This window comes from Trichomonas vaginalis, chromosome IV (assembly GCF_026262505.1).
Source record: "Trichomonas vaginalis G3 chromosome IV, whole genome shotgun sequence".
Classification (NCBI taxonomy): Eukaryota; Parabasalia; order Trichomonadida; family Trichomonadidae; genus Trichomonas; species Trichomonas vaginalis.
In genome coordinates, this window is record NC_067206.1 from 7,990,432 (window position 1) to 8,015,731 (window position 25,300).

General features: G+C 27.1%; 3 protein-coding genes across 3 annotated transcripts; all 3 read left to right on the top strand.

Annotated features, from left to right (window-relative positions):
- Positions 1-2,313: 2,313 nt before the first annotated feature.
- On the top strand, positions 2,314-3,206 carry TVAGG3_0049790 (ankyrin repeats (3 copies)-containing protein; the record flags this gene model as incomplete). The annotated part of the gene is made up of 1 exon (XM_051220974.1): positions 2,316-3,206. A coding segment is annotated over one exon (891 nt), but the record flags the coding sequence as incomplete, so codon positions are not given.
- A 7,188-nt stretch (positions 3,207-10,394) lies between these two features.
- TVAGG3_0049800 (protein ubiquitination) lies at positions 10,395-11,744 on the top strand (the record flags this gene model as incomplete). The annotated part of the gene is made up of 1 exon (XM_051220975.1): positions 10,395-11,744. The coding sequence occupies one exon, from the start codon at positions 10,395-10,397 to the stop codon at positions 11,742-11,744; it is 1,350 nt and encodes a 449-aa protein (XP_051105961.1).
- A 3,077-nt stretch (positions 11,745-14,821) lies between these two features.
- On the top strand, positions 14,822-16,258 carry TVAGG3_0049810 (protein ubiquitination; the record flags this gene model as incomplete). Its single annotated transcript, XM_051220976.1, has 1 exon — positions 14,822-16,258. One exon carries the CDS (start codon positions 14,822-14,824, stop codon positions 16,256-16,258), a length of 1,437 nt encoding a protein of 478 aa, XP_051105962.1.
- Positions 16,259-25,300: the final 9,042 nt, after the last annotated feature.

The following is a 25,300-nucleotide window of genomic DNA, read 5'->3' on the forward strand; positions in this document are numbered from 1 at the left end:
CTTTTACTAACTCAAATAATTTACGAAATTTTATTTTCCCATTGGGAATTTCCCTTCCTGCTGCAATTTCGGATATACTCAAAAGTTACACTATTTCATATTATTCAATTGAAATACACACATGTCAGCCTATTGTTATAGATATTTATTTGATCTTAACATCCTAATGAGTATATTTATTATTATTTCATAAAGAAATAGAAATAAATTAACTTAACTAATGATTTATCCAATTAATATATCAATTCAAAGAATTTTACTTATCAAAGAGATGCTTAGACATTTGAGGTTTTCTAAAATTTCCATTTACAATTGATGGTTTCCTTACAATAGCGATTTCCCATCAAAGATCCAATATAATGATAATATATTCTAGACAAAAAATCATTTAGAATTAACGAATAACATAAATATTTAGCTAAATCATATCTTTCGAATCTCAATTCTCTTGAAATAATAGAATTTCAAAGGAAAAATAGACCAAATTTTCAAGAATCTGACACTAATCAAAATGAATTTCTTTTGACATTAGTAAAAAATCAGCTTAAATAAGGCCTAAGAGTACAAATTTTATTAATAAATGTACATTATACGCAAATAATTAATTAGAAAACTATAAATTACGCAAAATTTTTCATCCAATACATTTCGTATTTGAATAAAAATAATCGTAATTTCAGTAATTATATTTTAAAGAATAATTGCTTATTAATAAATATATTTTTGCATTATTAGCGATGCAATTATAAATATAATACAACTTTTCTGAACTTTTCTCGAAAATATTTTGAATATATTGGAATATGAATCGCTTAAAATTGTTTCGGGATTATAAATCTATTAAAAATAAAGAATCTCTAAAAATTTTGAATTGATAAGTATTCATTTATTTTGGATTTTTATAGATGCCCGAATTTGTTGCCAGAAGAGCATTTAAGCAATTTCAATTTAATAGTATTGTGGATGATAAAAAGATCAAAATCAGCGATGGAAATCATCAAATGGAAGTTCCTTTTAAAACATTGTGTTCATATAGCAGGAAAGTTATGAATGACTACATGCAAGGAGAAAACATTGAAGAATATAAACTAAAAGGAGTCAGTGATGAAACATTTAAAATCTTTTATCAACTTTTTATAAAAAACAAAGTTTCTATCGAAATTTCTGAAGATATTCTGAAAGAAATATATCAAATAGGCATAGATCTCGAGATTGAAGACTTTTTCGATTGGTATAGTACTCTTATTTTCAGAGATGAAATAAACTTAAAAAATATAGAAGAAGTCCTTTCATTTATAAGAAAATCGCGAAAGAATTACAATGAAAAACTAGATGACATTATCATATTCATAGCGAAAAATATTTCGGAAATAGAACCATCAAAACTTATTGATTTATGTCGTATTGGTTCCGAAAACATATTAAGCAATCAAGATTTCATCGATAAAATCATTTCAAAATGTGAAGAACTCGGATATTTTCAAGATGAAAACAAAGTTGATAAAGTATATGACTTCTTGATTGCGTTGATCAAAGATTGCAGTTATTTTGCTTATTATATCAATAAATTTGATGCTGAAATGATTCGATCCTCAGTAATGAATACGTTATTGGATCTTACTTCGAATGAATCCTACAAGAAGTATCAGAATTATGTTTTAGAAATGCAGAAAAAGATCAACGAACTTGATGGAAGGAATCCGAAAATAGTCAAAGCAAGATATGAACAATATGAATCATTTTTGTCTATTATTTGTGACAAAATTCATTCAAATCAAACAAATGATGAGTTGATCAATAGATTCTTAGATATCTTCCAAATTCAAAACAAATTTGATGATATTTATAATTTCCTTTCGCAGAGAGCAGATGTGAAAGATGAATCGACAATAAAAGTTGCATGTACAATCGGATTATCAGAAATCGTTGATGATCAACAAAACACAATCCTTCTCTCTGCATGTTTGAAGAACAATTACAATCTTGTCGAATCTCTTATCAACAACAAATGCAACAAAACAGCAATTAACAAAAATAAAGACAATGCAGTTCTTTGCACATCAATCAGTGGCAGCACAAAGATATTCGATTTTCTCATTAAAAATGGCTTAGATGCTAAAATATCTAACGAAATCACAGGGAGAAATGCCGTTTTAACAGCTTGTGAAAGCGGAAACTTTGAAATGATTAAGCATCTAGTATCTCAAGGCTTTTCACTTTCAGACTTAGACAAAGAAAATCAAAATTGTATACTTCTAGCTGTTTCTTCTGGTAATTGGGAAATAATCCATTATTTAATTCAAAATGATGCAGACCCATCTCTACATTCATCAAATAATGACCTTCCTATTTTTAGATCCGTAAGGCTTGGACATCTTGAGATTTTCCAGAATTTACTTATATATTGTCACAATTTTGATCCAAATGCTGAAGATGATTTTCTTACAATTGCAATTTCTCATCAAAGATACAAAATAATAAAATACATTATCGACAAAAAATTAGTTAGAATTAAAGAAAAACATAAAAATTTAGTTAAATCGTATCTTTCGAATTGCGATTCTCTTGAAGAAATAGAAACCATAAAGAAGATTGACCCAATTTTTTCAAGCAATTATAAAGCACAGGAATCTACTAAATCTGACGCTAATCAAAACGAATCAGCATATGTTGATATAAATCAAAATGAATCAACACCTGCTGAAACAATTCAAAATGAATCAACATCTGTTGATATAAATCAAAATGAATCAACACCTGCTGAAACAATTCAAAATGAATCAACATCTGTTGATATAAATCAAAATGAATCAACATCTGTTGATATAAATCAAAATGAATCAACACCTGCTGATATAAATCAAAATGAATCAACACCTGCTGATATAAATCAAAATGAATCAACATCTGTTGATATAAATCAAAATGAATCAACATCTGCTGAAACAATTCAAAATGAATCAACATCTGTTGAAACAATTCAAAATGAATCAATACCTGCTGATATAAATCAAAATGAATCAACATTTTCTAATCAAACTCAATCACAAACATCCGACACAGAACAACCAAAATCATCAAAATCTAGTAAAAATAAGGACAGCAAAATAACTATTGATTCATGGCTATTTAAAAGATCAAAATATCGAAAAATTTTCTTCTGTATGACGACTTTAATTATACTAATATTTATATTGATTCATTAATCCAAATTGTAAGTAAATTATTATTGCTAAGTTTATAATATACTAAAATACTAGTTTTCATCTCGTAAATTTATGAATCTCAATTTTTTTGAGAGTATCTGAATTCATAAAGAATAATCATAAGCAAAAAATAATTGATTTCTATATGAATAAAATAAATCAAAAATCAAGAATTCTTCTGGATTCGGAACAATCATCATCAAATTATTGTTTATCATCTTGCAATTGCATTGATCTGAAATTATCAGAGTCTTTAACATTGTCTTGAGGAACTTTCTTATATGGCAAATACTTCAATACTCTCTCATGAACTTCATATAAATTTGAAGTATTTATAAGTGATCGGTGAAGTGATTGTGAAAGAAAATGACTTGACTCAGTTCAAACTTCTATAGACACCGTATCTGTGAGGTTTTGCAAAGAACGAAAGAATGAAGAATGTTTGGAAAAGTGTTAATTTATCTTCAATTTTTTTGTAATCTTTGAAGAAATATTCGAATTCCTCGTTTTTTATTCTTTAAATCAAACAACATCTTGGCGCTTATTAAACATTCTTAATTCTCCTGATCCAACAACTATATATGCTATTTGTTCATTTTCAAATAGAGCAAATGTCAGATCTTATTTTAAAAAGTGACAAAATATAAATTTTTTATTGATTCCAAAATTCATTTAGTTCTACAATAAATGTAAAAACATTATCATGTACTGACGGAATTCTTGAGAAACAAGCTATTGAAAGTCAGTATACAACAATTATTATTGACAGTAGTTGTAGAATTTTATCAACACAGTGTATTGATTCTTCTTTTATAACAAATGTTACTCTTTCTGACACAATTGTTGAAATACAAGATGACCCAATCATCAATGCTCCTATTAAAGAAATTTTCTTACCTAAGTCCGTCAAAATTATCAATGAATTGGATCCTTTCAATGCATTGAGATCGCTCGAAAATATATTTGTTGATGAACAGAATCCATATTTTACTTCGTTAGATGGTGTATTATACACAAAAAATTTCGAGGAAATAGTTCATTATCCATCAGCTCGAACTGCAAAAGTATTTTATTTACCAAAAAATGTTAAAATCATTAGAGACCAATCTTTCTCATACCAATCTTATATAAATTCGCTAATATTTCAAAATGAAATCACTTATATTAATCAATATGCTTTTACTAACTCAAATAATTTACGAAATTTTATTTTCCCATTGGGAATTTCCCTTCCTGCTGCAATTTCGGATATACTCAAAAGTTACACTATTTCATATTATTCAATTGAAATACACACATGTCCAGCCTATTGTTATAGATATTTATTTGATCTTAACATCCTAATGAGTATATTTATTATTATTTCATAAAGAAATAGAAATAAAATTAACTTAACTAATGATTTATCCAATTAATATATCAAAATTCAAAGAATTTTACTTATCAAAGAGATGCTTAGACATCTTGAGGTTTTCTAAAATTTCCATTTACAATTGATGGTTTCCTTACAATAGCGATTTCCCATCAAAGATCCAATATAATGATAATATATTCTAGACAAAAAATCATTTAGAATTAACGAATAACATAAATATTTAGCTAAATCATATCTTTCGAATCTCAATTCTCTTGAAATAATAGAATTTCAAAGGAAAAATAGACCCAAATCTTTCAAGAATCTGACACTAATCAAAATGAATTTCTTTTGACATTAGTAAAAAAATCAGCTTAAATAAGGCCTAAGAGTACAAATTTTATTAATAAATGTACATTATACGCAAATAATTAATTAGAAAACTATAAATTACGCAAAATTTTTCATCCAATACAATTTCGTATTTGAATAAAAAATAATCGTAATTTCAGTAATTATATTTTAAAGAATAATTGCTTATTTAATAAATATATTTTGCATTATTAGCGATGCAATTATAAATATAATACAAACTTTTCTGAACTTTTCTCAGAAAAATATTTTGAATATATTGGAATATGAATCGCTTAAAATTGTTTCGGGATTATAAATCTATTAAAAATAAAGAATCTCTAAAAATTTTGAATTGATAAGTATTCAATTTATTTTGGATTTTTAATAGATGCCCGAATTTGTTGCCAGAAGAGCATTTAAGCAATTTCAATTTAATAGTATTGTGGATGATAAAAAGATCAAAATCAGCGATGGAAATCATCAAATGGAAGTTCCTTTTAAAACATTGTGTTCATATAGCAGGAAAGTTATGAATGACTACATGCAAGGAGAAAACATTGAAGAATATAAACTAAAAGGAGTCAGTGATGAAACATTTAAAATCTTTTATCAACTTTTTATAAAAAACAAAGTTTCTATCGAAATTTCTGAAGATATTCTGAAAGAAATATATCAAATAGGCATAGATCTCGAGATTGAAGACTTTTTCGATTGGTATAGTACTCTTATTTTCAGAGATGAAATAAACTTAAAAAATATAGAAGAAGTCCTTTCATTTATAAGAAAATCGCGAAAGAATTACAATGAAAAACTAGATGACATTATCATATTCATAGCGAAAAATATTTCGGAAATAGAACCATCAAAACTTATTGATTTATGTCGTATTGGTTCCGAAAACATATTAAGCAATCAAGATTTCATCGATAAAATCATTTCAAAATGTGAAGAACTCGGATATTTTCAAGATGAAAACAAAGTTGATAAAGTATATGACTTCTTGATTGCGTTGATCAAAGATTGCAGTTATTTTGCTTATTATATCAATAAATTTGATGCTGAAATGATTCGATCCTCAGTAATGAATACGTTATTGGATCTTACTTCGAATGAATCCTACAAGAAGTATCAGAATTATGTTTTAGAAATGCAGAAAAAGATCAACGAACTTGATGGAAGGAATCCGAAAATAGTCAAAGCAAGATATGAACAATATGAATCATTTTTGTCTATTATTTGTGACAAAATTCATTCAAATCAAACAAATGATGAGTTGATCAATAGATTCTTAGATATCTTCCAAATTCAAAACAAATTTGATGATATTTATAATTTCCTTTCGCAGAGAGCAGATGTGAAAGATGAATCGACAATAAAAGTTGCATGTACAATCGGATTATCAGAAATCGTTGATGATCAACAAAACACAATCCTTCTCTCTGCATGTTTGAAGAACAATTACAATCTTGTCGAATCTCTTATCAACAACAAATGCAACAAAACAGCAATTAACAAAAATAAAGACAATGCAGTTCTTTGCACATCAATCAGTGGCAGCACAAAGATATTCGATTTTCTCATTAAAAATGGCTTAGATGCTAAAATATCTAACGAAATCACAGGGAGAAATGCCGTTTTAACAGCTTGTGAAAGCGGAAACTTTGAAATGATTAAGCATCTAGTATCTCAAGGCTTTTCACTTTCAGACTTAGACAAAGAAAATCAAAATTGTATACTTCTAGCTGTTTCTTCTGGTAATTGGGAAATAATCCATTATTTAATTCAAAATGATGCAGACCCATCTCTACATTCATCAAATAATGACCTTCCTATTTTTAGATCCGTAAGGCTTGGACATCTTGAGATTTTCCAGAATTTACTTATATATTGTCACAATTTTGATCCAAATGCTGAAGATGATTTTCTTACAATTGCAATTTCTCATCAAAGATACAAAATAATAAAATACATTATCGACAAAAAATTAGTTAGAATTAAAGAAAAACATAAAAATTTAGTTAAATCGTATCTTTCGAATTGCGATTCTCTTGAAGAAATAGAAACCATAAAGAAGATTGACCCAATTTTTTCAAGCAATTATAAAGCACAGGAATCTACTAAATCTGACGCTAATCAAAACGAATCAGCATATGTTGATATAAATCAAAATGAATCAACACCTGCTGAAACAATTCAAAATGAATCAACATCTGTTGATATAAATCAAAATGAATCAACACCTGCTGAAACAATTCAAAATGAATCAACATCTGTTGATATAAATCAAAATGAATCAACATCTGTTGATATAAATCAAAATGAATCAACACCTGCTGATATAAATCAAAATGAATCAACACCTGCTGATATAAATCAAAATGAATCAACATCTGTTGATATAAATCAAAATGAATCAACATCTGCTGAAACAATTCAAAATGAATCAACATCTGTTGAAACAATTCAAAATGAATCAATACCTGCTGATATAAATCAAAATGAATCAACATTTTCTAATCAAACTCAATCACAAACATCCGACACAGAACAACCAAAATCATCAAAATCTAGTAAAAATAAGGACAGCAAAATAACTATTGATTCATGGCTATTTAAAAGATCAAAATATCGAAAAATTTTCTTCTGTATGACGACTTTAATTATACTAATATTTATATTGATTCATTAATCCAAATTGTAAGTAAATTATTATTGCTAAGTTTATAATATACTAAAATACTAGTTTTCATCTCGTAAATTTATGAATCTCAATTTTTTTGAGAGTATCTGAATTCATAAAGAATAATCATAAGCAAAAAATAATTGATTTCTATATGAATAAAATAAATCAAAAATCAAGAATTCTTCTGGATTCGGAACAATCATCATCAAATTATTGTTTATCATCTTGCAATTGCATTGATCTGAAATTATCAGAGTCTTTAACATTGTCTTGAGGAACTTTCTTATATGGCAAATACTTCAATACTCTCTCATGAACTTCATATAAATTTGAAGTATTTATAAGTGATCGGTGAAGTGATTGTGAAAGAAAATGACTTGACTCAGTTCAAACTTCTATAGACACCGTATCTGTGAGGTTTTGCAAAGAACGAAAGAATGAAGAATGTTTGGAAAAGTGTTAATTTATCTTCAATTTTTTTGTAATCTTTGAAGAAATATTCGAATTCCTCGTTTTTTATTCTTTAAATCAAACAACATCTTGGCGCTTATTAAACATTCTTAATTCTCCTGATCCAACAACTATATATGCTATTTGTTCATTTTCAAATAGAGCAAATGTCAGATCTTATTTTAAAAAGTGACAAAATATAAATTTTTTATTGATTCCAAAATTCATTTAGTTCTACAATAAATGTAAAAACATTATCATGTACTGACGGAATTCTTGAGAAACAAGCTATTGAAAGTCAGTATACAACAATTATTATTGACAGTAGTTGTAGAATTTTATCAACACAGTGTATTGATTCTTCTTTTATAACAAATGTTACTCTTTCTGACACAATTGTTGAAATACAAGATGACCCAATCATCAATGCTCCTATTAAAGAAATTTTCTTACCTAAGTCCGTCAAAATTATCAATGAATTGGATCCTTTCAATGCATTGAGATCGCTCGAAAATATATTTGTTGATGAACAGAATCCATATTTTACTTCGTTAGATGGTGTATTATACACAAAAAATTTCGAGGAAATAGTTCATTATCCATCAGCTCGAACTGCAAAAGTATTTTATTTACCAAAAAATGTTAAAATCATTAGAGACCAATCTTTCTCATACCAATCTTATATAAATTCGCTAATATTTCAAAATGAAATCACTTATATTAATCAATATGCTTTTACTAACTCAAATAATTTACGAAATTTTATTTTCCCATTGGGAATTTCCCTTCCTGCTGCAATTTCGGATATACTCAAAAGTTACACTATTTCATATTATTCAATTGAAATACACACATGTCCAGCCTATTGTTATAGATATTTATTTGATCTTAACATCCTAATGAGTATATTTATTATTATTTCATAAAGAAATAGAAATAAAATTAACTTAACTAATGATTTATCCAATTAATATATCAAAATTCAAAGAATTTTACTTATCAAAGAGGATGCTTAGACATCTTGAGGTTTTCTAAAATTTCCATTTACAATTGATGGTTTCCTTACAATAGCGATTTCCCATCAAAGATCCAATATAATGATAATATATTCTAGACAAAAAATCATTTAGAATTAACGAATAACATAAATATTTAGCTAAATCATATCTTTCGAATCTCAATTCTCTTGAAATAATAGAATTTCAAAGGAAAAATAGACCCAAATCTTTCAAGAATCTGACACTAATCAAAATGAATTTCTTTTGACATTAGTAAAAAAATCAGCTTAAATAAGGCCTAAGAGTACAAATTTTATTAATAAATGTACATTATACGCAAATAATTAATTAGAAAACTATAAATTACGCAAAATTTTTCATCCAATACAATTTCGTATTTGAATAAAAAATAATCGTAATTTCAGTAATTATATTTTAAAGAATAATTGCTTATTTAATAAATATATTTTTGCATTATTAGCGATGCAATTATAAATATAATACAAACTTTTCTGAACTTTTCTCAGAAAAATATTTTGAATATATTGGAATATGAATCGCTTAAAATTGTTTCGGGATTATAAATCTATTAAAAATAAAGAATCTCTAAAAATTTTGAATTGATAAGTATTCAATTTATTTTGGATTTTTAATAGATGCCCGAATTTGTTGCCAGAAGAGCATTTAAGCAATTTCAATTTAATAGTATTGTGGATGATAAAAAGATCAAAATCAGCGATGGAAATCATCAAATGGAAGTTCCTTTTAAAACATTGTGTTCATATAGCAGGAAAGTTATGAATGACTACATGCAAGGAGAAAACATTGAAGAATATAAACTAAAAGGAGTCAGTGATGAAACATTTAAAATCTTTTATCAACTTTTTATAAAAAACAAAGTTTCTATCGAAATTTCTGAAGATATTCTGAAAGAAATATATCAAATAGGCATAGATCTCGAGATTGAAGACTTTTTCGATTGGTATAGTACTCTTATTTTCAGAGATGAAATAAACTTAAAAAATATAGAAGAAGTCCTTTCATTTATAAGAAAATCGCGAAAGAATTACAATGAAAAACTAGATGACATTATCATATTCATAGCGAAAAATATTTCGGAAATAGAACCATCAAAACTTATTGATTTATGTCGTATTGGTTCCGAAAACATATTAAGCAATCAAGATTTCATCGATAAAATCATTTCAAAATGTGAAGAACTCGGATATTTTCAAGATGAAAACAAAGTTGATAAAGTATATGACTTCTTGATTGCGTTGATCAAAGATTGCAGTTATTTTGCTTATTATATCAATAAATTTGATGCTGAAATGATTCGATCCTCAGTAATGAATACGTTATTGGATCTTACTTCGAATGAATCCTACAAGAAGTATCAGAATTATGTTTTAGAAATGCAGAAAAAGATCAACGAACTTGATGGAAGGAATCCGAAAATAGTCAAAGCAAGATATGAACAATATGAATCATTTTTGTCTATTATTTGTGACAAAATTCATTCAAATCAAACAAATGATGAGTTGATCAATAGATTCTTAGATATCTTCCAAATTCAAAACAAATTTGATGATATTTATAATTTCCTTTCGCAGAGAGCAGATGTGAAAGATGAATCGACAATAAAAGTTGCATGTACAATCGGATTATCAGAAATCGTTGATGATCAACAAAACACAATCCTTCTCTCTGCATGTTTGAAGAACAATTACAATCTTGTCGAATCTCTTATCAACAACAAATGCAACAAAACAGCAATTAACAAAAATAAAGACAATGCAGTTCTTTGCACATCAATCAGTGGCAGCACAAAGATATTCGATTTTCTCATTAAAAATGGCTTAGATGCTAAAATATCTAACGAAATCACAGGGAGAAATGCCGTTTTAACAGCTTGTGAAAGCGGAAACTTTGAAATGATTAAGCATCTAGTATCTCAAGGCTTTTCACTTTCAGACTTAGACAAAGAAAATCAAAATTGTATACTTCTAGCTGTTTCTTCTGGTAATTGGGAAATAATCCATTATTTAATTCAAAATGATGCAGACCCATCTCTACATTCATCAAATAATGACCTTCCTATTTTTAGATCCGTAAGGCTTGGACATCTTGAGATTTTCCAGAATTTACTTATATATTGTCACAATTTTGATCCAAATGCTGAAGATGATTTTCTTACAATTGCAATTTCTCATCAAAGATACAAAATAATAAAATACATTATCGACAAAAAATTAGTTAGAATTAAAGAAAAACATAAAAATTTAGTTAAATCGTATCTTTCGAATTGCGATTCTCTTGAAGAAATAGAAACCATAAAGAAGATTGACCCAATTTTTTCAAGCAATTATAAAGCACAGGAATCTACTAAATCTGACGCTAATCAAAACGAATCAGCATATGTTGATATAAATCAAAATGAATCAACACCTGCTGAAACAATTCAAAATGAATCAACATCTGTTGATATAAATCAAAATGAATCAACACCTGCTGAAACAATTCAAAATGAATCAACATCTGTTGATATAAATCAAAATGAATCAACATCTGTTGATATAAATCAAAATGAATCAACACCTGCTGATATAAATCAAAATGAATCAACACCTGCTGATATAAATCAAAATGAATCAACATCTGTTGATATAAATCAAAATGAATCAACACTGTTGATATAAATCAAAATGAATCAACATCTGCTGAAAAATTCAAAATGAATCAACATCTGTTGAAACAATTCAAAATGAATCAATACCTGCTGATATAAATCAAAATGAATCAACATTTTCTAATCAAACTCAATCACAAACATCCGACACAGAACAACCAAAATCATCAAAATCTAGTAAAAATAAGGACAGCAAAATAACTATTGATTCATGGCTATTTAAAAGATCAAAATATCGAAAAATTTTCTTCTGTATGACGACTTTAATTATACTAATATTTATATTGATTCATTAATCCAAATTGTAAGTAAATTATTATTGCTAAGTTTATAATATACTAAAATACTAGTTTTCATCTCGTAAATTTATGAATCTCAATTTTTTTGAGAGTATCTGAATTCATAAAGAATAATCATAAGCAAAAAATAATTGATTTCTATATGAATAAAATAAATCAAAAATCAAGAATTCTTCTGGATTCGGAACAATCATCATCAAATTATTGTTTATCATCTTGCAATTGCATTGATCTGAAATTATCAGAGTCTTTAACATTGTCTTGAGGAACTTTCTTATATGGCAAATACTTCAATACTCTCTCATGAACTTCATATAAATTTGAAGTATTTATAAGTGATCGGTGAAGTGATTGTGAAAGAAAATGACTTGACTCAGTTCAAACTTCTATAGACACCGTATCTGTGAGGTTTTGCAAAGAACGAAAGAATGAAGAATGTTTGGAAAAGTGTTAATTTATCTTCAATTTTTTTGTAATCTTTGAAGAAATATTCGAATTCCTCGTTTTTTATTCTTTAAATCAAACAACATCTTGGCGCTTATTAAACATTCTTAATTCTCCTGATCCAACAACTATATATGCTATTTGTTCATTTTCAAATAGAGCAAATGTCAGATCTTATTTTAAAAAGTGACAAAATATAAATTTTTTATTGATTCCAAAATTCATTTAGTTCTACAATAAATGTAAAAACATTATCATGTACTGACGGAATTCTTGAGAAACAAGCTATTGAAAGTCAGTATACAACAATTATTATTGACAGTAGTTGTAGAATTTTATCAACACAGTGTATTGATTCTTCTTTTATAACAAATGTTACTCTTTCTGACACAATTGTTGAAATACAAGATGACCCAATCATCAATGCTCCTATTAAAGAAATTTTCTTACCTAAGTCCGTCAAAATTATCAATGAATTGGATCCTTTCAATGCATTGAGATCGCTCGAAAATATATTTGTTGATGAACAGAATCCATATTTTACTTCGTTAGATGGTGTATTATACACAAAAAATTTCGAGGAAATAGTTCATTATCCATCAGCTCGAACTGCAAAAGTATTTTATTTACCAAAAAATGTTAAAATCATTAGAGACCAATCTTTCTCATACCAATCTTATATAAATTCGCTAATATTTCAAAATGAAATCACTTATATTAATCAATATGCTTTTACTAACTCAAATAATTTACGAAATTTTATTTTCCCATTGGGAATTTCCCTTCCTGCTGCAATTTCGGATATACTCAAAAGTTACACTATTTCATATTATTCAATTGAAATACACACATGTCCAGCCTATTGTTATAGATATTTATTTGATCTTAACATCCTAATGAGTATATTTATTATTATTTCATAAAGAAATAGAAATAAAATTAACTTAACTAATGATTTATCCAATTAATATATCAAAATTCAAAGAATTTTACTTATCAAAGAGGATGCTTAGACATCTTGAGGTTTTCTAAAATTTCCATTTACAATTGATGGTTTCCTTACAATAGCGATTTCCCATCAAAGATCCAATATAATGATAATATATTCTAGACAAAAAATCATTTAGAATTAACGAATAACATAAATATTTAGCTAAATCATATCTTTCGAATCTCAATTCTCTTGAAATAATAGAATTTCAAAGGAAAAATAGACCCAAATCTTTCAAGAATCTGACACTAATCAAAATGAATTTCTTTTGACATTAGTAAAAAAATCAGCTTAAATAAGGCCTAAGAGTACAAATTTTATTAATAAATGTACATTATACGCAAATAATTAATTAGAAAACTATAAATTACGCAAAATTTTTCATCCAATACAATTTCGTATTTGAATAAAAAATAATCGTAATTTCAGTAATTATATTTTAAAGAATAATTGCTTATTTAATAAATATATTTTTGCATTATTAGCGATGCAATTATAAATATAATACAAACTTTTCTGAACTTTTCTCAGAAAAATATTTTGAATATATTGGAATATGAATCGCTTAAAATTGTTTCGGGATTATAAATCTATTAAAAATAAAGAATCTCTAAAAATTTTGAATTGATAAGTATTCAATTTATTTTGGATTTTTAATAGATGCCCGAATTTGTTGCCAGAAGAGCATTTAAGCAATTTCAATTTAATAGTATTGTGGATGATAAAAAGATCAAAATCAGCGATGGAAATCATCAAATGGAAGTTCCTTTTAAAACATTGTGTTCATATAGCAGGAAAGTTATGAATGACTACATGCAAGGAGAAAACATTGAAGAATATAAACTAAAAGGAGTCAGTGATGAAACATTTAAAATCTTTTATCAACTTTTTATAAAAAACAAAGTTTCTATCGAAATTTCTGAAGATATTCTGAAAGAAATATATCAAATAGGCATAGATCTCGAGATTGAAGACTTTTTCGATTGGTATAGTACTCTTATTTTCAGAGATGAAATAAACTTAAAAAATATAGAAGAAGTCCTTTCATTTATAAGAAAATCGCGAAAGAATTACAATGAAAAACTAGATGACATTATCATATTCATAGCGAAAAATATTTCGGAAATAGAACCATCAAAACTTATTGATTTATGTCGTATTGGTTCCGAAAACATATTAAGCAATCAAGATTTCATCGATAAAATCATTTCAAAATGTGAAGAACTCGGATATTTTCAAGATGAAAACAAAGTTGATAAAGTATATGACTTCTTGATTGCGTTGATCAAAGATTGCAGTTATTTTGCTTATTATATCAATAAATTTGATGCTGAAATGATTCGATCCTCAGTAATGAATACGTTATTGGATCTTACTTCGAATGAATCCTACAAGAAGTATCAGAATTATGTTTTAGAAATGCAGAAAAAGATCAACGAACTTGATGGAAGGAATCCGAAAATAGTCAAAGCAAGATATGAACAATATGAATCATTTTTGTCTATTATTTGTGACAAAATTCATTCAAATCAAACAAATGATGAGTTGATCAATAGATTCTTAGATATCTTCCAAATTCAAAACAAATTTGATGATATTTATAATTTCCTTTCGCAGAGAGCAGATGTGAAAGATGAATCGACAATAAAAGTTGCATGTACAATCGGATTATCAGAAATCGTTGATGATCAACAAAACACAATCCTTCTCTCTGCATGTTTGAAGAACAATTACAATCTTGTCGAATCTCTTATCAACAACAAATGCAACAAAACAGCAATTAACAAAAATAAAGACAATGCAGTTCTTTGCACATCAATCAGTGGCAGCACAAAGATATTCGATTTTCTCATTAAAAATGGCTTAGATGCTAAAATATCTAACGAAATCACAGGGAGAAATGCCGTTTTAACAGCTTGTGAAAGCGGAAACTTTGAAATGATTAAGCATCTAGTATCTCAAGGCTTTTCACTTTCAGACTTAGACAAAGAAAATCAAAATTGTATACTTCTAGCTGTTTCTTCTGGTAATTGGGAAATAATCCATTATTTAATTCAAAATGATGCAGACCCATCTCTACATTCATCAAATAATGACCTTCCTATTTTTAGATCCGTAAGGCTTGGACATCTTGAGATTTTCCAGAATTTACTTATATATTGTCACAATTTTGATCCAAATGCTGAAGATGATTTTCTTACAATTGCAATTTCTCATCAAAGATACAAAATAATAAAATACATTATCGACAAAAAATTAGTTAGAATTAAAGAAAAACATAAAAATTTAGTTAAATCGTATCTTTCGAATTGCGATTCTCTTGAAGAAATAGAAACCATAAAGAAGATTGACCCAATTTTTTCAAGCAATTATAAAGCACAGGAATCTACTAAATCTGACGCTAATCAAAACGAATCAGCATATGTTGATATAAATCAAAATGAATCAACACCTGCTGAAACAATTCAAAATGAATCAACATCTGTTGATATAAATCAAAATGAATCAACACCTGCTGAAACAATTCAAAATGAATCAACATCTGTTGATATAAATCAAAATGAATCAACATCTGTTGATATAAATCAAAATGAATCAACACCTGCTGATATAAATCAAAATGAATCAACACCTGCTGATATAAATCAAAATGAATCAACATCTGTTGATATAAATCAAAATGAATCAACATCTGTTGATATAAATCAAAATGAATCAACACTGCTGAAAAATCAAAATGAATCAACATCTGTTGAAAAATTCAAAATGAATCAATACCTGCTGATATAAATCAAAATGAATCAACATTTTCTAATCAAACTCAATCACAAACATCCGACACAGAACAACCAAAATCATCAAAATCTAGTAAAAATAAGGACAGCAAAATAACTATTGATTCATGGCTATTTAAAAGATCAAAATATCGAAAAATTTTCTTCTGTATGACGACTTTAATTATACTAATATTTATATTGATTCATTAATCCAAATTGTAAGTAAATTATTATTGCTAAGTTTATAATATACTAAAATACTAGTTTTCATCTCGTAAATTTATGAATCTCAATTTTTTTGAGAGTATCTGAATTCATAAAGAATAATCATAAGCAAAAAATAATTGATTTCTATATGAATAAAATAAATCAAAAATCAAGAATTCTTCTGGATTCGGAACAATCATCATCAAATTATTGTTTATCATCTTGCAATTGCATTGATCTGAAATTATCAGAGTCTTTAACATTGTCTTGAGGAACTTTCTTATATGGCAAATACTTCAATACTCTCTCATGAACTTCATATAAATTTGAAGTATTTATAAGTGATCGGTGAAGTGATTGTGAAAGAAAATGACTTGACTCAGTTCAAACTTCTATAGACACCGTATCTGTGAGGTTTTGCAAAGAACGAAAGAATGAAGAATGTTTGGAAAAGTGTTAATTTATCTTCAATTTTTTTGTAATCTTTGAAGAAATATTCGAATTCCTCGTTTTTTATTCTTTAAATCAAACAACATCTTGGCGCTTATTAAACATTCTTAATTCTCCTGATCCAACAACTATATATGCTATTTGTTCATTTTCAAATAGAGCAAATGTCAGATCTTATTTTAAAAAGTGACAAAATATAAATTTTTTATTGATTCCAAAATTCATTTAGTTCTACAATAAATGTAAAAACATTATCATGTACTGACGGAATTCTTGAGAAACAAGCTATTGAAAGTCAGTATACAACAATTATTATTGACAGTAGTTGTAGAATTTTATCAACACAGTGTATTGATTCTTCTTTTATAACAAATGTTACTCTTTCTGACACAATTGTTGAAATACAAGATGACCCAATCATCAATGCTCCTATTAAAGAAATTTTCTTACCTAAGTCCGTCAAAATTATCAATGAATTGGATCCTTTCAATGCATTGAGATCGCTCGAAAATATATTTGTTGATGAACAGAATCCATATTTTACTTCGTTAGATGGTGTATTATACACAAAAAATTTCGAGGAAATAGTTCATTATCCATCAGCTCGAACTGCAAAAGTATTTTATTTACCAAAAAATGTTAAAATCATTAGAGACCAATCTTTCTCATACCAATCTTATATAAATTCGCTAATATTTCAAAATGAAATCACTTATATTAATCAATATGCTTTTACTAACTCAAATAATTTACGAAATTTTATTTTCCCATTGGGAATTTCCCTTCCTGCTGCAATTTCGGATATACTCAAAAGTTACACTATTTCATATTATTCAATTGAAATACACACATGTCCAGCCTATTGTTATAGATATTTATTTGATCTTAACATCCTAATGAGTATATTTATTTATTATTATTTCATAAAGAAATAGAAATAAAATTAACTTAACTAATGATTTATCCAATTAATTATATCAAAATTCAAAGAATTTTACTTATCAAAGAGGATGCTTTAGACATCTTGAGGTTTTTCTAAAATTTCCATTTACAATTGATGGTTTTCTTACAATGCGATTTCCCATCAAAATCCAATATAATGATAATTATATTCTAGACAAAAAATCATTTAGAATTAACGAATAACATAAATATTTAGCTAAATCATATCTTTCGAATCTCAATTCTCTTGAAATAATAGAATTTCAAAGGAAAAAATAGACCCAAATCTTTCAAGAATACTGACACTAATCAAAATGAATTTCTTTTGACATTAGTAAAAAATCAGCTTATAAGGCCTAAGAGTACAAATTTTATTAATAAATGTACATTAATACGCAAATAATTATTAGAAAACTATAAATTACGCAAAATTTTTCATCCAATACAATTCGTATTTGAATAAAAAATAATCGTAATTTCAGTTAATTATATTTTAAAGAATTAATTGCTTATTTAATAAATATATTTTTGCATTATTAGCCGATGCAATTATAAATATAATACAAACTTTTCTGAACTTTTCTCAGAAAAATATTTTGAATATATTGGAATATGAATCGCTTAAAATTGTTTCGGGATTATAAATCTATTAAAAATAAAAGAATCTCTAAAAATTTGAATTGATAAGTATTCAATTTATTTTGGATTTTTAATAGATGCCCGAATTTGTTGCCAGAAGAGCATTAAGCAATTTTAATTTAATAGTATTGTGGATGATAAAAAGATCAAAATCAGCGATGGAAATCATTCAAATGGAAGTTCCTTTTAAAACATTGTGTTCATATAGCAGGAAAGTTATGAATGACTACATGCAAGGAGAAAACATTGAAGAATATAAACTAAAAGGATCAGTGATGAAACATTTAAAATCTTTTATTCAACTTTTTATAAAAAACAAAGTTTCTCTATCGAAATTTCTGAAGATATTCTGAAAGAAATAATCAAAATAGGCATAGATCTCGAGATTGAAGACTTTTTCGAATTGGTTATAGTACTCTTATTTTCAGAGATGAAAATAAACTTAAAAAATATAGAAGAAGTCCTTTCATTTATAAGAAAATCGCGAAAGAATTACAATGAAAAACTAGATGACATTATCATATTCATAGCGAAAAATATTTCGGAAATAGAAACCATCAAAACTTATTGATTTATGTCGTATGGTTCCGAAAACATATTAAGCAATCAAGATTTCATCGATAAAATCATTTCAAAACTGTGAAGAACTCGGATATTTTCAAGATGGAAAACAAAGTTTAAAAGTATATGACTTCTTGATTGCGTTGATCAAAGATTGCAGTTATTTTGCTTATTATATCAATAAATTGATGCTGAAATGATTCGATCCTCAGTAATAGACTACGTTATTGGACTAACTTACTTCGAAATGATCCTACAAGGAAGTATCAGAATTATGTTTTAGAACATGCCAGAAAAAGAATCAACGAACTTGATGCAAGGAATCCAAATAGTCAAAGCAAAGATATGTGACAATATGAATCAATTTTTTATCTATTATTTTACCAAAAATTATCATTCAAATTCAAACAAAATGATTGAGTTGTCAATAGCATTTCTTACGATAATTTCCCAAACTTCAAAACAAACTTTGATGATAATTAATATAACTTTCCTTTCGCAAAGAGAGCAGATAGATGAAAGATGAAATACAGAAACAAAATAAAAGTTGCATGTACAATCGGATTATCAGAAAATAGGTGGATGATCAACACAAACACATCACTTCTCTCTGCAATGTTTGAAGAAACATTACAATCTTGTCGAATCTTTCTTATCAACAAACAATGCAACAAAACCAATTTAACAAAAATAAGACAATGCGTTCTTTGCACATCAATCAAGCATGGCAAGCACAAAGATAGTCGATTTTTTCTCATTAAAATTGGCTAGAGCTAAAAACCTCTAACGAAAATCAAACAGGGGAGGATGAATGCCGTTTTAAACAGACTTGTGAAAGCAGGAAAAACTATATGAAATGACTTAACATCTAGTAGCTCAGGGCTTTATCACTTTTCCAAGACTTAGAACCAAATGAAAATACAAGATTGAATAATACTTCTACGTCTGTTCTTCTGGCAAGTTGGGGAATAACTCCAGTTATTTACCATTCAAAGAATGAAATGCAGACCCATCTCAATTACATTCAATCAAATAAACATGAACCTTCCAATATTTTTAGGATCCGTTAAGGCTTGGACATCCTTGAGATTTTCCTAGAGATTTACTCTATATATTGTCACCACATTTAATACACCAAATTGAACTGAAAATCGAATTTTCTTCAATTGTGCTCAGATTCTCATTACAAAAGATACAAAAATAATAAACATTAAAATTAATCGACAAAAAATCTAGTTAGAATTAAGAAAAACATTAACAAACAATTGTAGTTTAAACTCGCTATCTTTCGAATTTCGATTCTCTTGAAGAAACTAGAAACCATAAAGAAAGATTGACCCAAATTTTTGGTCAAAAGCAATTATAAAGCACAGGAAGTCTTAACTAAATCTGACCGCGTAATTCAAAACGAGATCAGCAAGAATGTTGAGTATAAATCAAAATGACATTCAACACTGCATGAACAAAAACAATTCAGAAATGAGCATTCGACAATCTGATTGAAAACATCAAAATGAATACCACACACACCTGTGAAAACAACTTCAGAGATGAGTCAAACATCTGTGATATAAAATCAAAATGAAATCAAACATCTTTGATATGTGAAAATCATAAATGAATCAAGCACCCATGACTGACCGATAATCAGAAAGTGAACCTCATACAGCCTTGAACAGATATAGAATCAAAATGAATTCATACATCTTGTCTGATTAAATCAAAATGAATCAAACACCTCTTGAAAAAGACACTAGACCTACAAGAATCAAGTATGAAATGTTGATATACTTAAATCCACTGTGTCAGTCACAGATAGCACATCTGACGAAATCTCCATTCGCATCTACGACCTACTTGATATTACCGTTGAATAATCAAAAATCACACTGATATTCAAAATGAATCAACATCTGCTGAAACAATTCAAAAATGAATCAACATCTGTTGAAAACAATCTCAAAATGGAATCAATACCGCTGATATTAAAATCAACAATGAATCAACGATTTCTAATCAAACTCAATCACAAACAATCCGACAACCAGAACAACCAAAATCATCAAAATCTAGTAAAAATAAGACAGCAAAAAAAACTATGATTCATGGCTATTTTAAAAGATCAAAAAATACTCGAAAAATTTTCTTTGGATGACGACTTTAATGTATACTAATATTTATTATTGATCATTAATCCCAAATTGTAAAGTTAAATTATTATTGCCTAAGTTCTATATTATACTAAAAATACTAGTTGTCATCTCGTAAATTTATGGAATCTCAATTTTTTTGAGAGTATCTGAAATTCATAAGAATTAATATAAGCAAAAATAATTGATTTCTATATGAATAAAATAAATCAAAAATCAAGATTCTTCTGGATTCGAACAATCATCATCAAATTATTGTTTATCATCTTGCAATTGCATTGATCTGAAATTATCAGGAGTCTTTAACATTGTCTGAGGAACTTTCTTATATAGGCAAATACTTCAATACTCTCTCATGAACTTCATATAAATTGAAGTATTTATAGTGATCGGTGAGTGATGTGAAAGAAAATGACTTGACTCAGTTCAAACTTCTATAGACACCGTATCTGTGAGGTTTTTGAAAGAACGAAAGAATGAAGAATGTTTGGAAAAGTTTTAATTTATCTTCAATTTTTTGAATCTTTGAAGAAATATTCGAATTCCTCGTTTTTATTCTTAAATCAAACAAACATTTGGCCTTATTAAACATTCTAATTCTCCTGATCCAACAACTATATATGCTATTTGTCATTTTCAAATAGAGCAAATTCAGATCTTATTTTAAAAAGTGACAAAATATAAATTTTTTATGATCCATAAATTCATTTAGTTCTACAATAAATGTAAAAACATTATCATGTACTGACGGAATCTTGAAAACAAGCTATTGAAAAGTCAGTATACAACAATTATTATTGACAGTAGTTGTAGAATTTTATCAACACAGGTAATTGATTCTTCTTTTATAACAAATGTTTACTCTTCTCTGACACAATGTTGAAATACAAGATGACCCAATCATCAATGCTCCTATTAAAAGAAATTTTCTTACCTAAGTCCGTCAAAATTATCAATGAATTGGATCCTTTCAAGCATTGAGATCGCTCGAAAATATATTTTGTGATGACAGAATCCATATTTTACTTCGTTAGATGGTGTAATATACACAAAAAATTTCGAGGAAATAGTTCATTATCCATCAGCTCGAACTGCAAAAGTATTTTATTTACCAAAAAAATGGTAAAATCATTAGAGACCAATCTTTCTCATACCAATCTTATATAAATTCGCTATATTTTCAAAATGAAATCACTTATATTAATCAATATGCTTTTACTACTCAAATAATTTACGAAATTTTATTTCCATTGGGAATTCCCTTCCTGCTGCAATTTTCGGATATACTCAAAGTTACACTATTTCATATTATTCAATTGAAATACACAACATGTCCAGCCTATTGTTATAGATATTTATTTTGATCTTAACATCCTAATGAGTATATTTATTATTATATTCATAAAGAAATAGAAATAAAATAACTTAACTAATGTTTATCAATTAATATACAAAATTCAAAGAATTTTACTATCAAAGAGAATGCTTAGACATCTTGAGGTTTTCTAAAATTCATTTACAATTGATGGTTTCCTTACAATAGCGATTCGCCATCAAAAGATCCAATATAATGATAATATATTCTAGACAAAAAATCATTTTAGAATTAACGAAATAACATAAATATTTAGCTAAATCATACTTTCGAATCTCAATTTCCTTGAAATAATTAGAATTTCAAAGGAAAAAAGAACCCAAATCTTTTCAAGAATCTGACAACTAATCAAAATGAATTCTTTTGACATTAGTAAAAAAATCAGCTTAAAATAAGGCCTAAGAGTACAAATTATTAATAAATGTACACTATACGCAAAATAATTAATTAGAAAACTATAAATTACGCAAAATTTTCATCCAATACAATTCGTATTTGAATAAAAAATAATCGTAATTTCAGGTAATTATATTTTAAGAGAATAATTGCTTATTTAATAAATATATTTTTGCATTATTAGTCGATGCAATTATAAATATTAATTACAAATCTTTCTGAACTTTTCTCAGAAAAATATTTTGAATATATTGGAATATAGAATCGCTTAAAATTGGTTCGGGATTATAAATCTATTAAAAATAAAGCTCTAAAAATTTTGAATTGATAAGTATTCAATTTATTTTGGATTTTTAATAGATGCCCGAATTTGTGCCAGAAGAGCATTTAAGCAATTTCAATTTATAGTATTGTGGATGATAAAAAGATCAAAATCAGCGATGGAAATCATCAAATGGAAGTTCCTTTTAAAACATTGTTTCATAAGCAGGAAGTTATGAATGACTACATGGCAAGAGAAAACATTGAAGAATAAACTAAAAGGAGTCAGTGATGAAACATTTTAAAAATCTTTATCAACTTTTTATAAAAACAAAGTTTCTATCGAAATTTCTAAGATATTCTGAAAAGAATATATCAAATAGCATAGATCTCGAGATTGAAGACTTTTTCGATTGGTATAGTACGCTTATTTTCAGAGATGAAATAAACTTTAAAAAATATAGAAGAAGTCCTTTTCATTTATAAGAAAATCGCGAAAGAATTACAAATTGAAAACTAGATGACATTATCATATTCATAGCGAAAAATATTTCGGAAATAGAAACCATCAAAACTTATTGATTTATGTTCGTATTGGTTCCGAAAAACATATTAATGCAATCAAGTTTCATCGATAAAATCATTTCAAAATGTGAAGAACTCGGATATTTTCAAGATGAAAACAAAGTTGATAAAATATATGGACTTCTTGATTGCGTTGATCAAAGATTGCAGTTATTTTGCTTATTTATATACAATAAATTTGATGCTGAAATGATTCGGTCCTCAGTAATGAAACAGTTATTTGGATCTTACTTCGAATGAATCCTACAAAAGTATCAGAATTATGTTTTAGAAATGCAGAAAAGATCAACGAACTTGATGGAAGGAATCCGAAAAGATAGTCAAAGCAAGATATTGAAACAATATGAATTTCATTTTTTGTCTATTATTTGTGACAAAATTCATCAAATCAAACAAATGATGAGTTGATGTTCAATAGATTCTTAAATATCTTCCAAAGTTCAAAACAAATTTGATGATATTTATAATTCCTTTCGCAAGAAGCAGATGTGAAAGATGATCGAACATAAAAGGTGCTGAACAATCGGATTATCAGAAATCGTTGAATGATCAACAAACACAATCCTTCTCTCTTGCATGTTGAAGAACAGATTACAATCTTGTCGAATCTCTTATCAACAACAAATGCAACAAAACCAGCAATTAACAAAAATAAAGACAATGCAGTTCTTTGCACATCAATCATGTGGCAGCACAAAATATTCGATTTTCTCATTAAAAATGGCTTAGTGCTAAATATATCTAACGAAATCACAGGGAGAAATGCCGTTTTAACAGCTTGTGAAACGCGGAAACTTTGAAATGATGAAGACATCTAGTATCTCAAGGGCTTTTCACTTTCAGACTTAGACAAAGAAAATCCAAATTGTATATACTTCTAGCTGTTTTTCTGGTATGGGAATAATCCATTATTTAATTCAAAATGATGCAGACCATCTCTACATTCATCAAAAATGACCTTCCTAATTTTTAGATCCGAAGTGCTGGACAGTCTTGAGATTTCCAGAATTTATTATAATACTTGTCACAATTTTGATTCAAAATGCTGAAAGATGATTTCTTACAATTGCAAATTTCATCATCAAAAGATACAAAATAATAAAATACATTATCGACAAAAAATTAGTTAGAATTAAAAGAAAACATAAAATTTAGTTAAATCGTATCTTCGAATTGCGATTCTCTTGAAGAAATAAGGAAACCATAAAGAAGATTGACCCAATTTTTATAGCAATTATAAAGCACAGGAATCTACTAAATCTGACGCTAATCAAAACGAATCAGCATATGTTGATATAAATCAAAAAATGACAAACACCTGCTGAAACAATTCAAAATGATCAACATCTTTTGATATAAATCAAAATGAATCAACACCTGCTGAAACCAATTCAAAATGATCAACATCTTGTTGATATAAATCAAAATGAATCAACATCTGTTGATATAAATCAAAATGAATCAACACTGCTGATATAAATCAAATGAA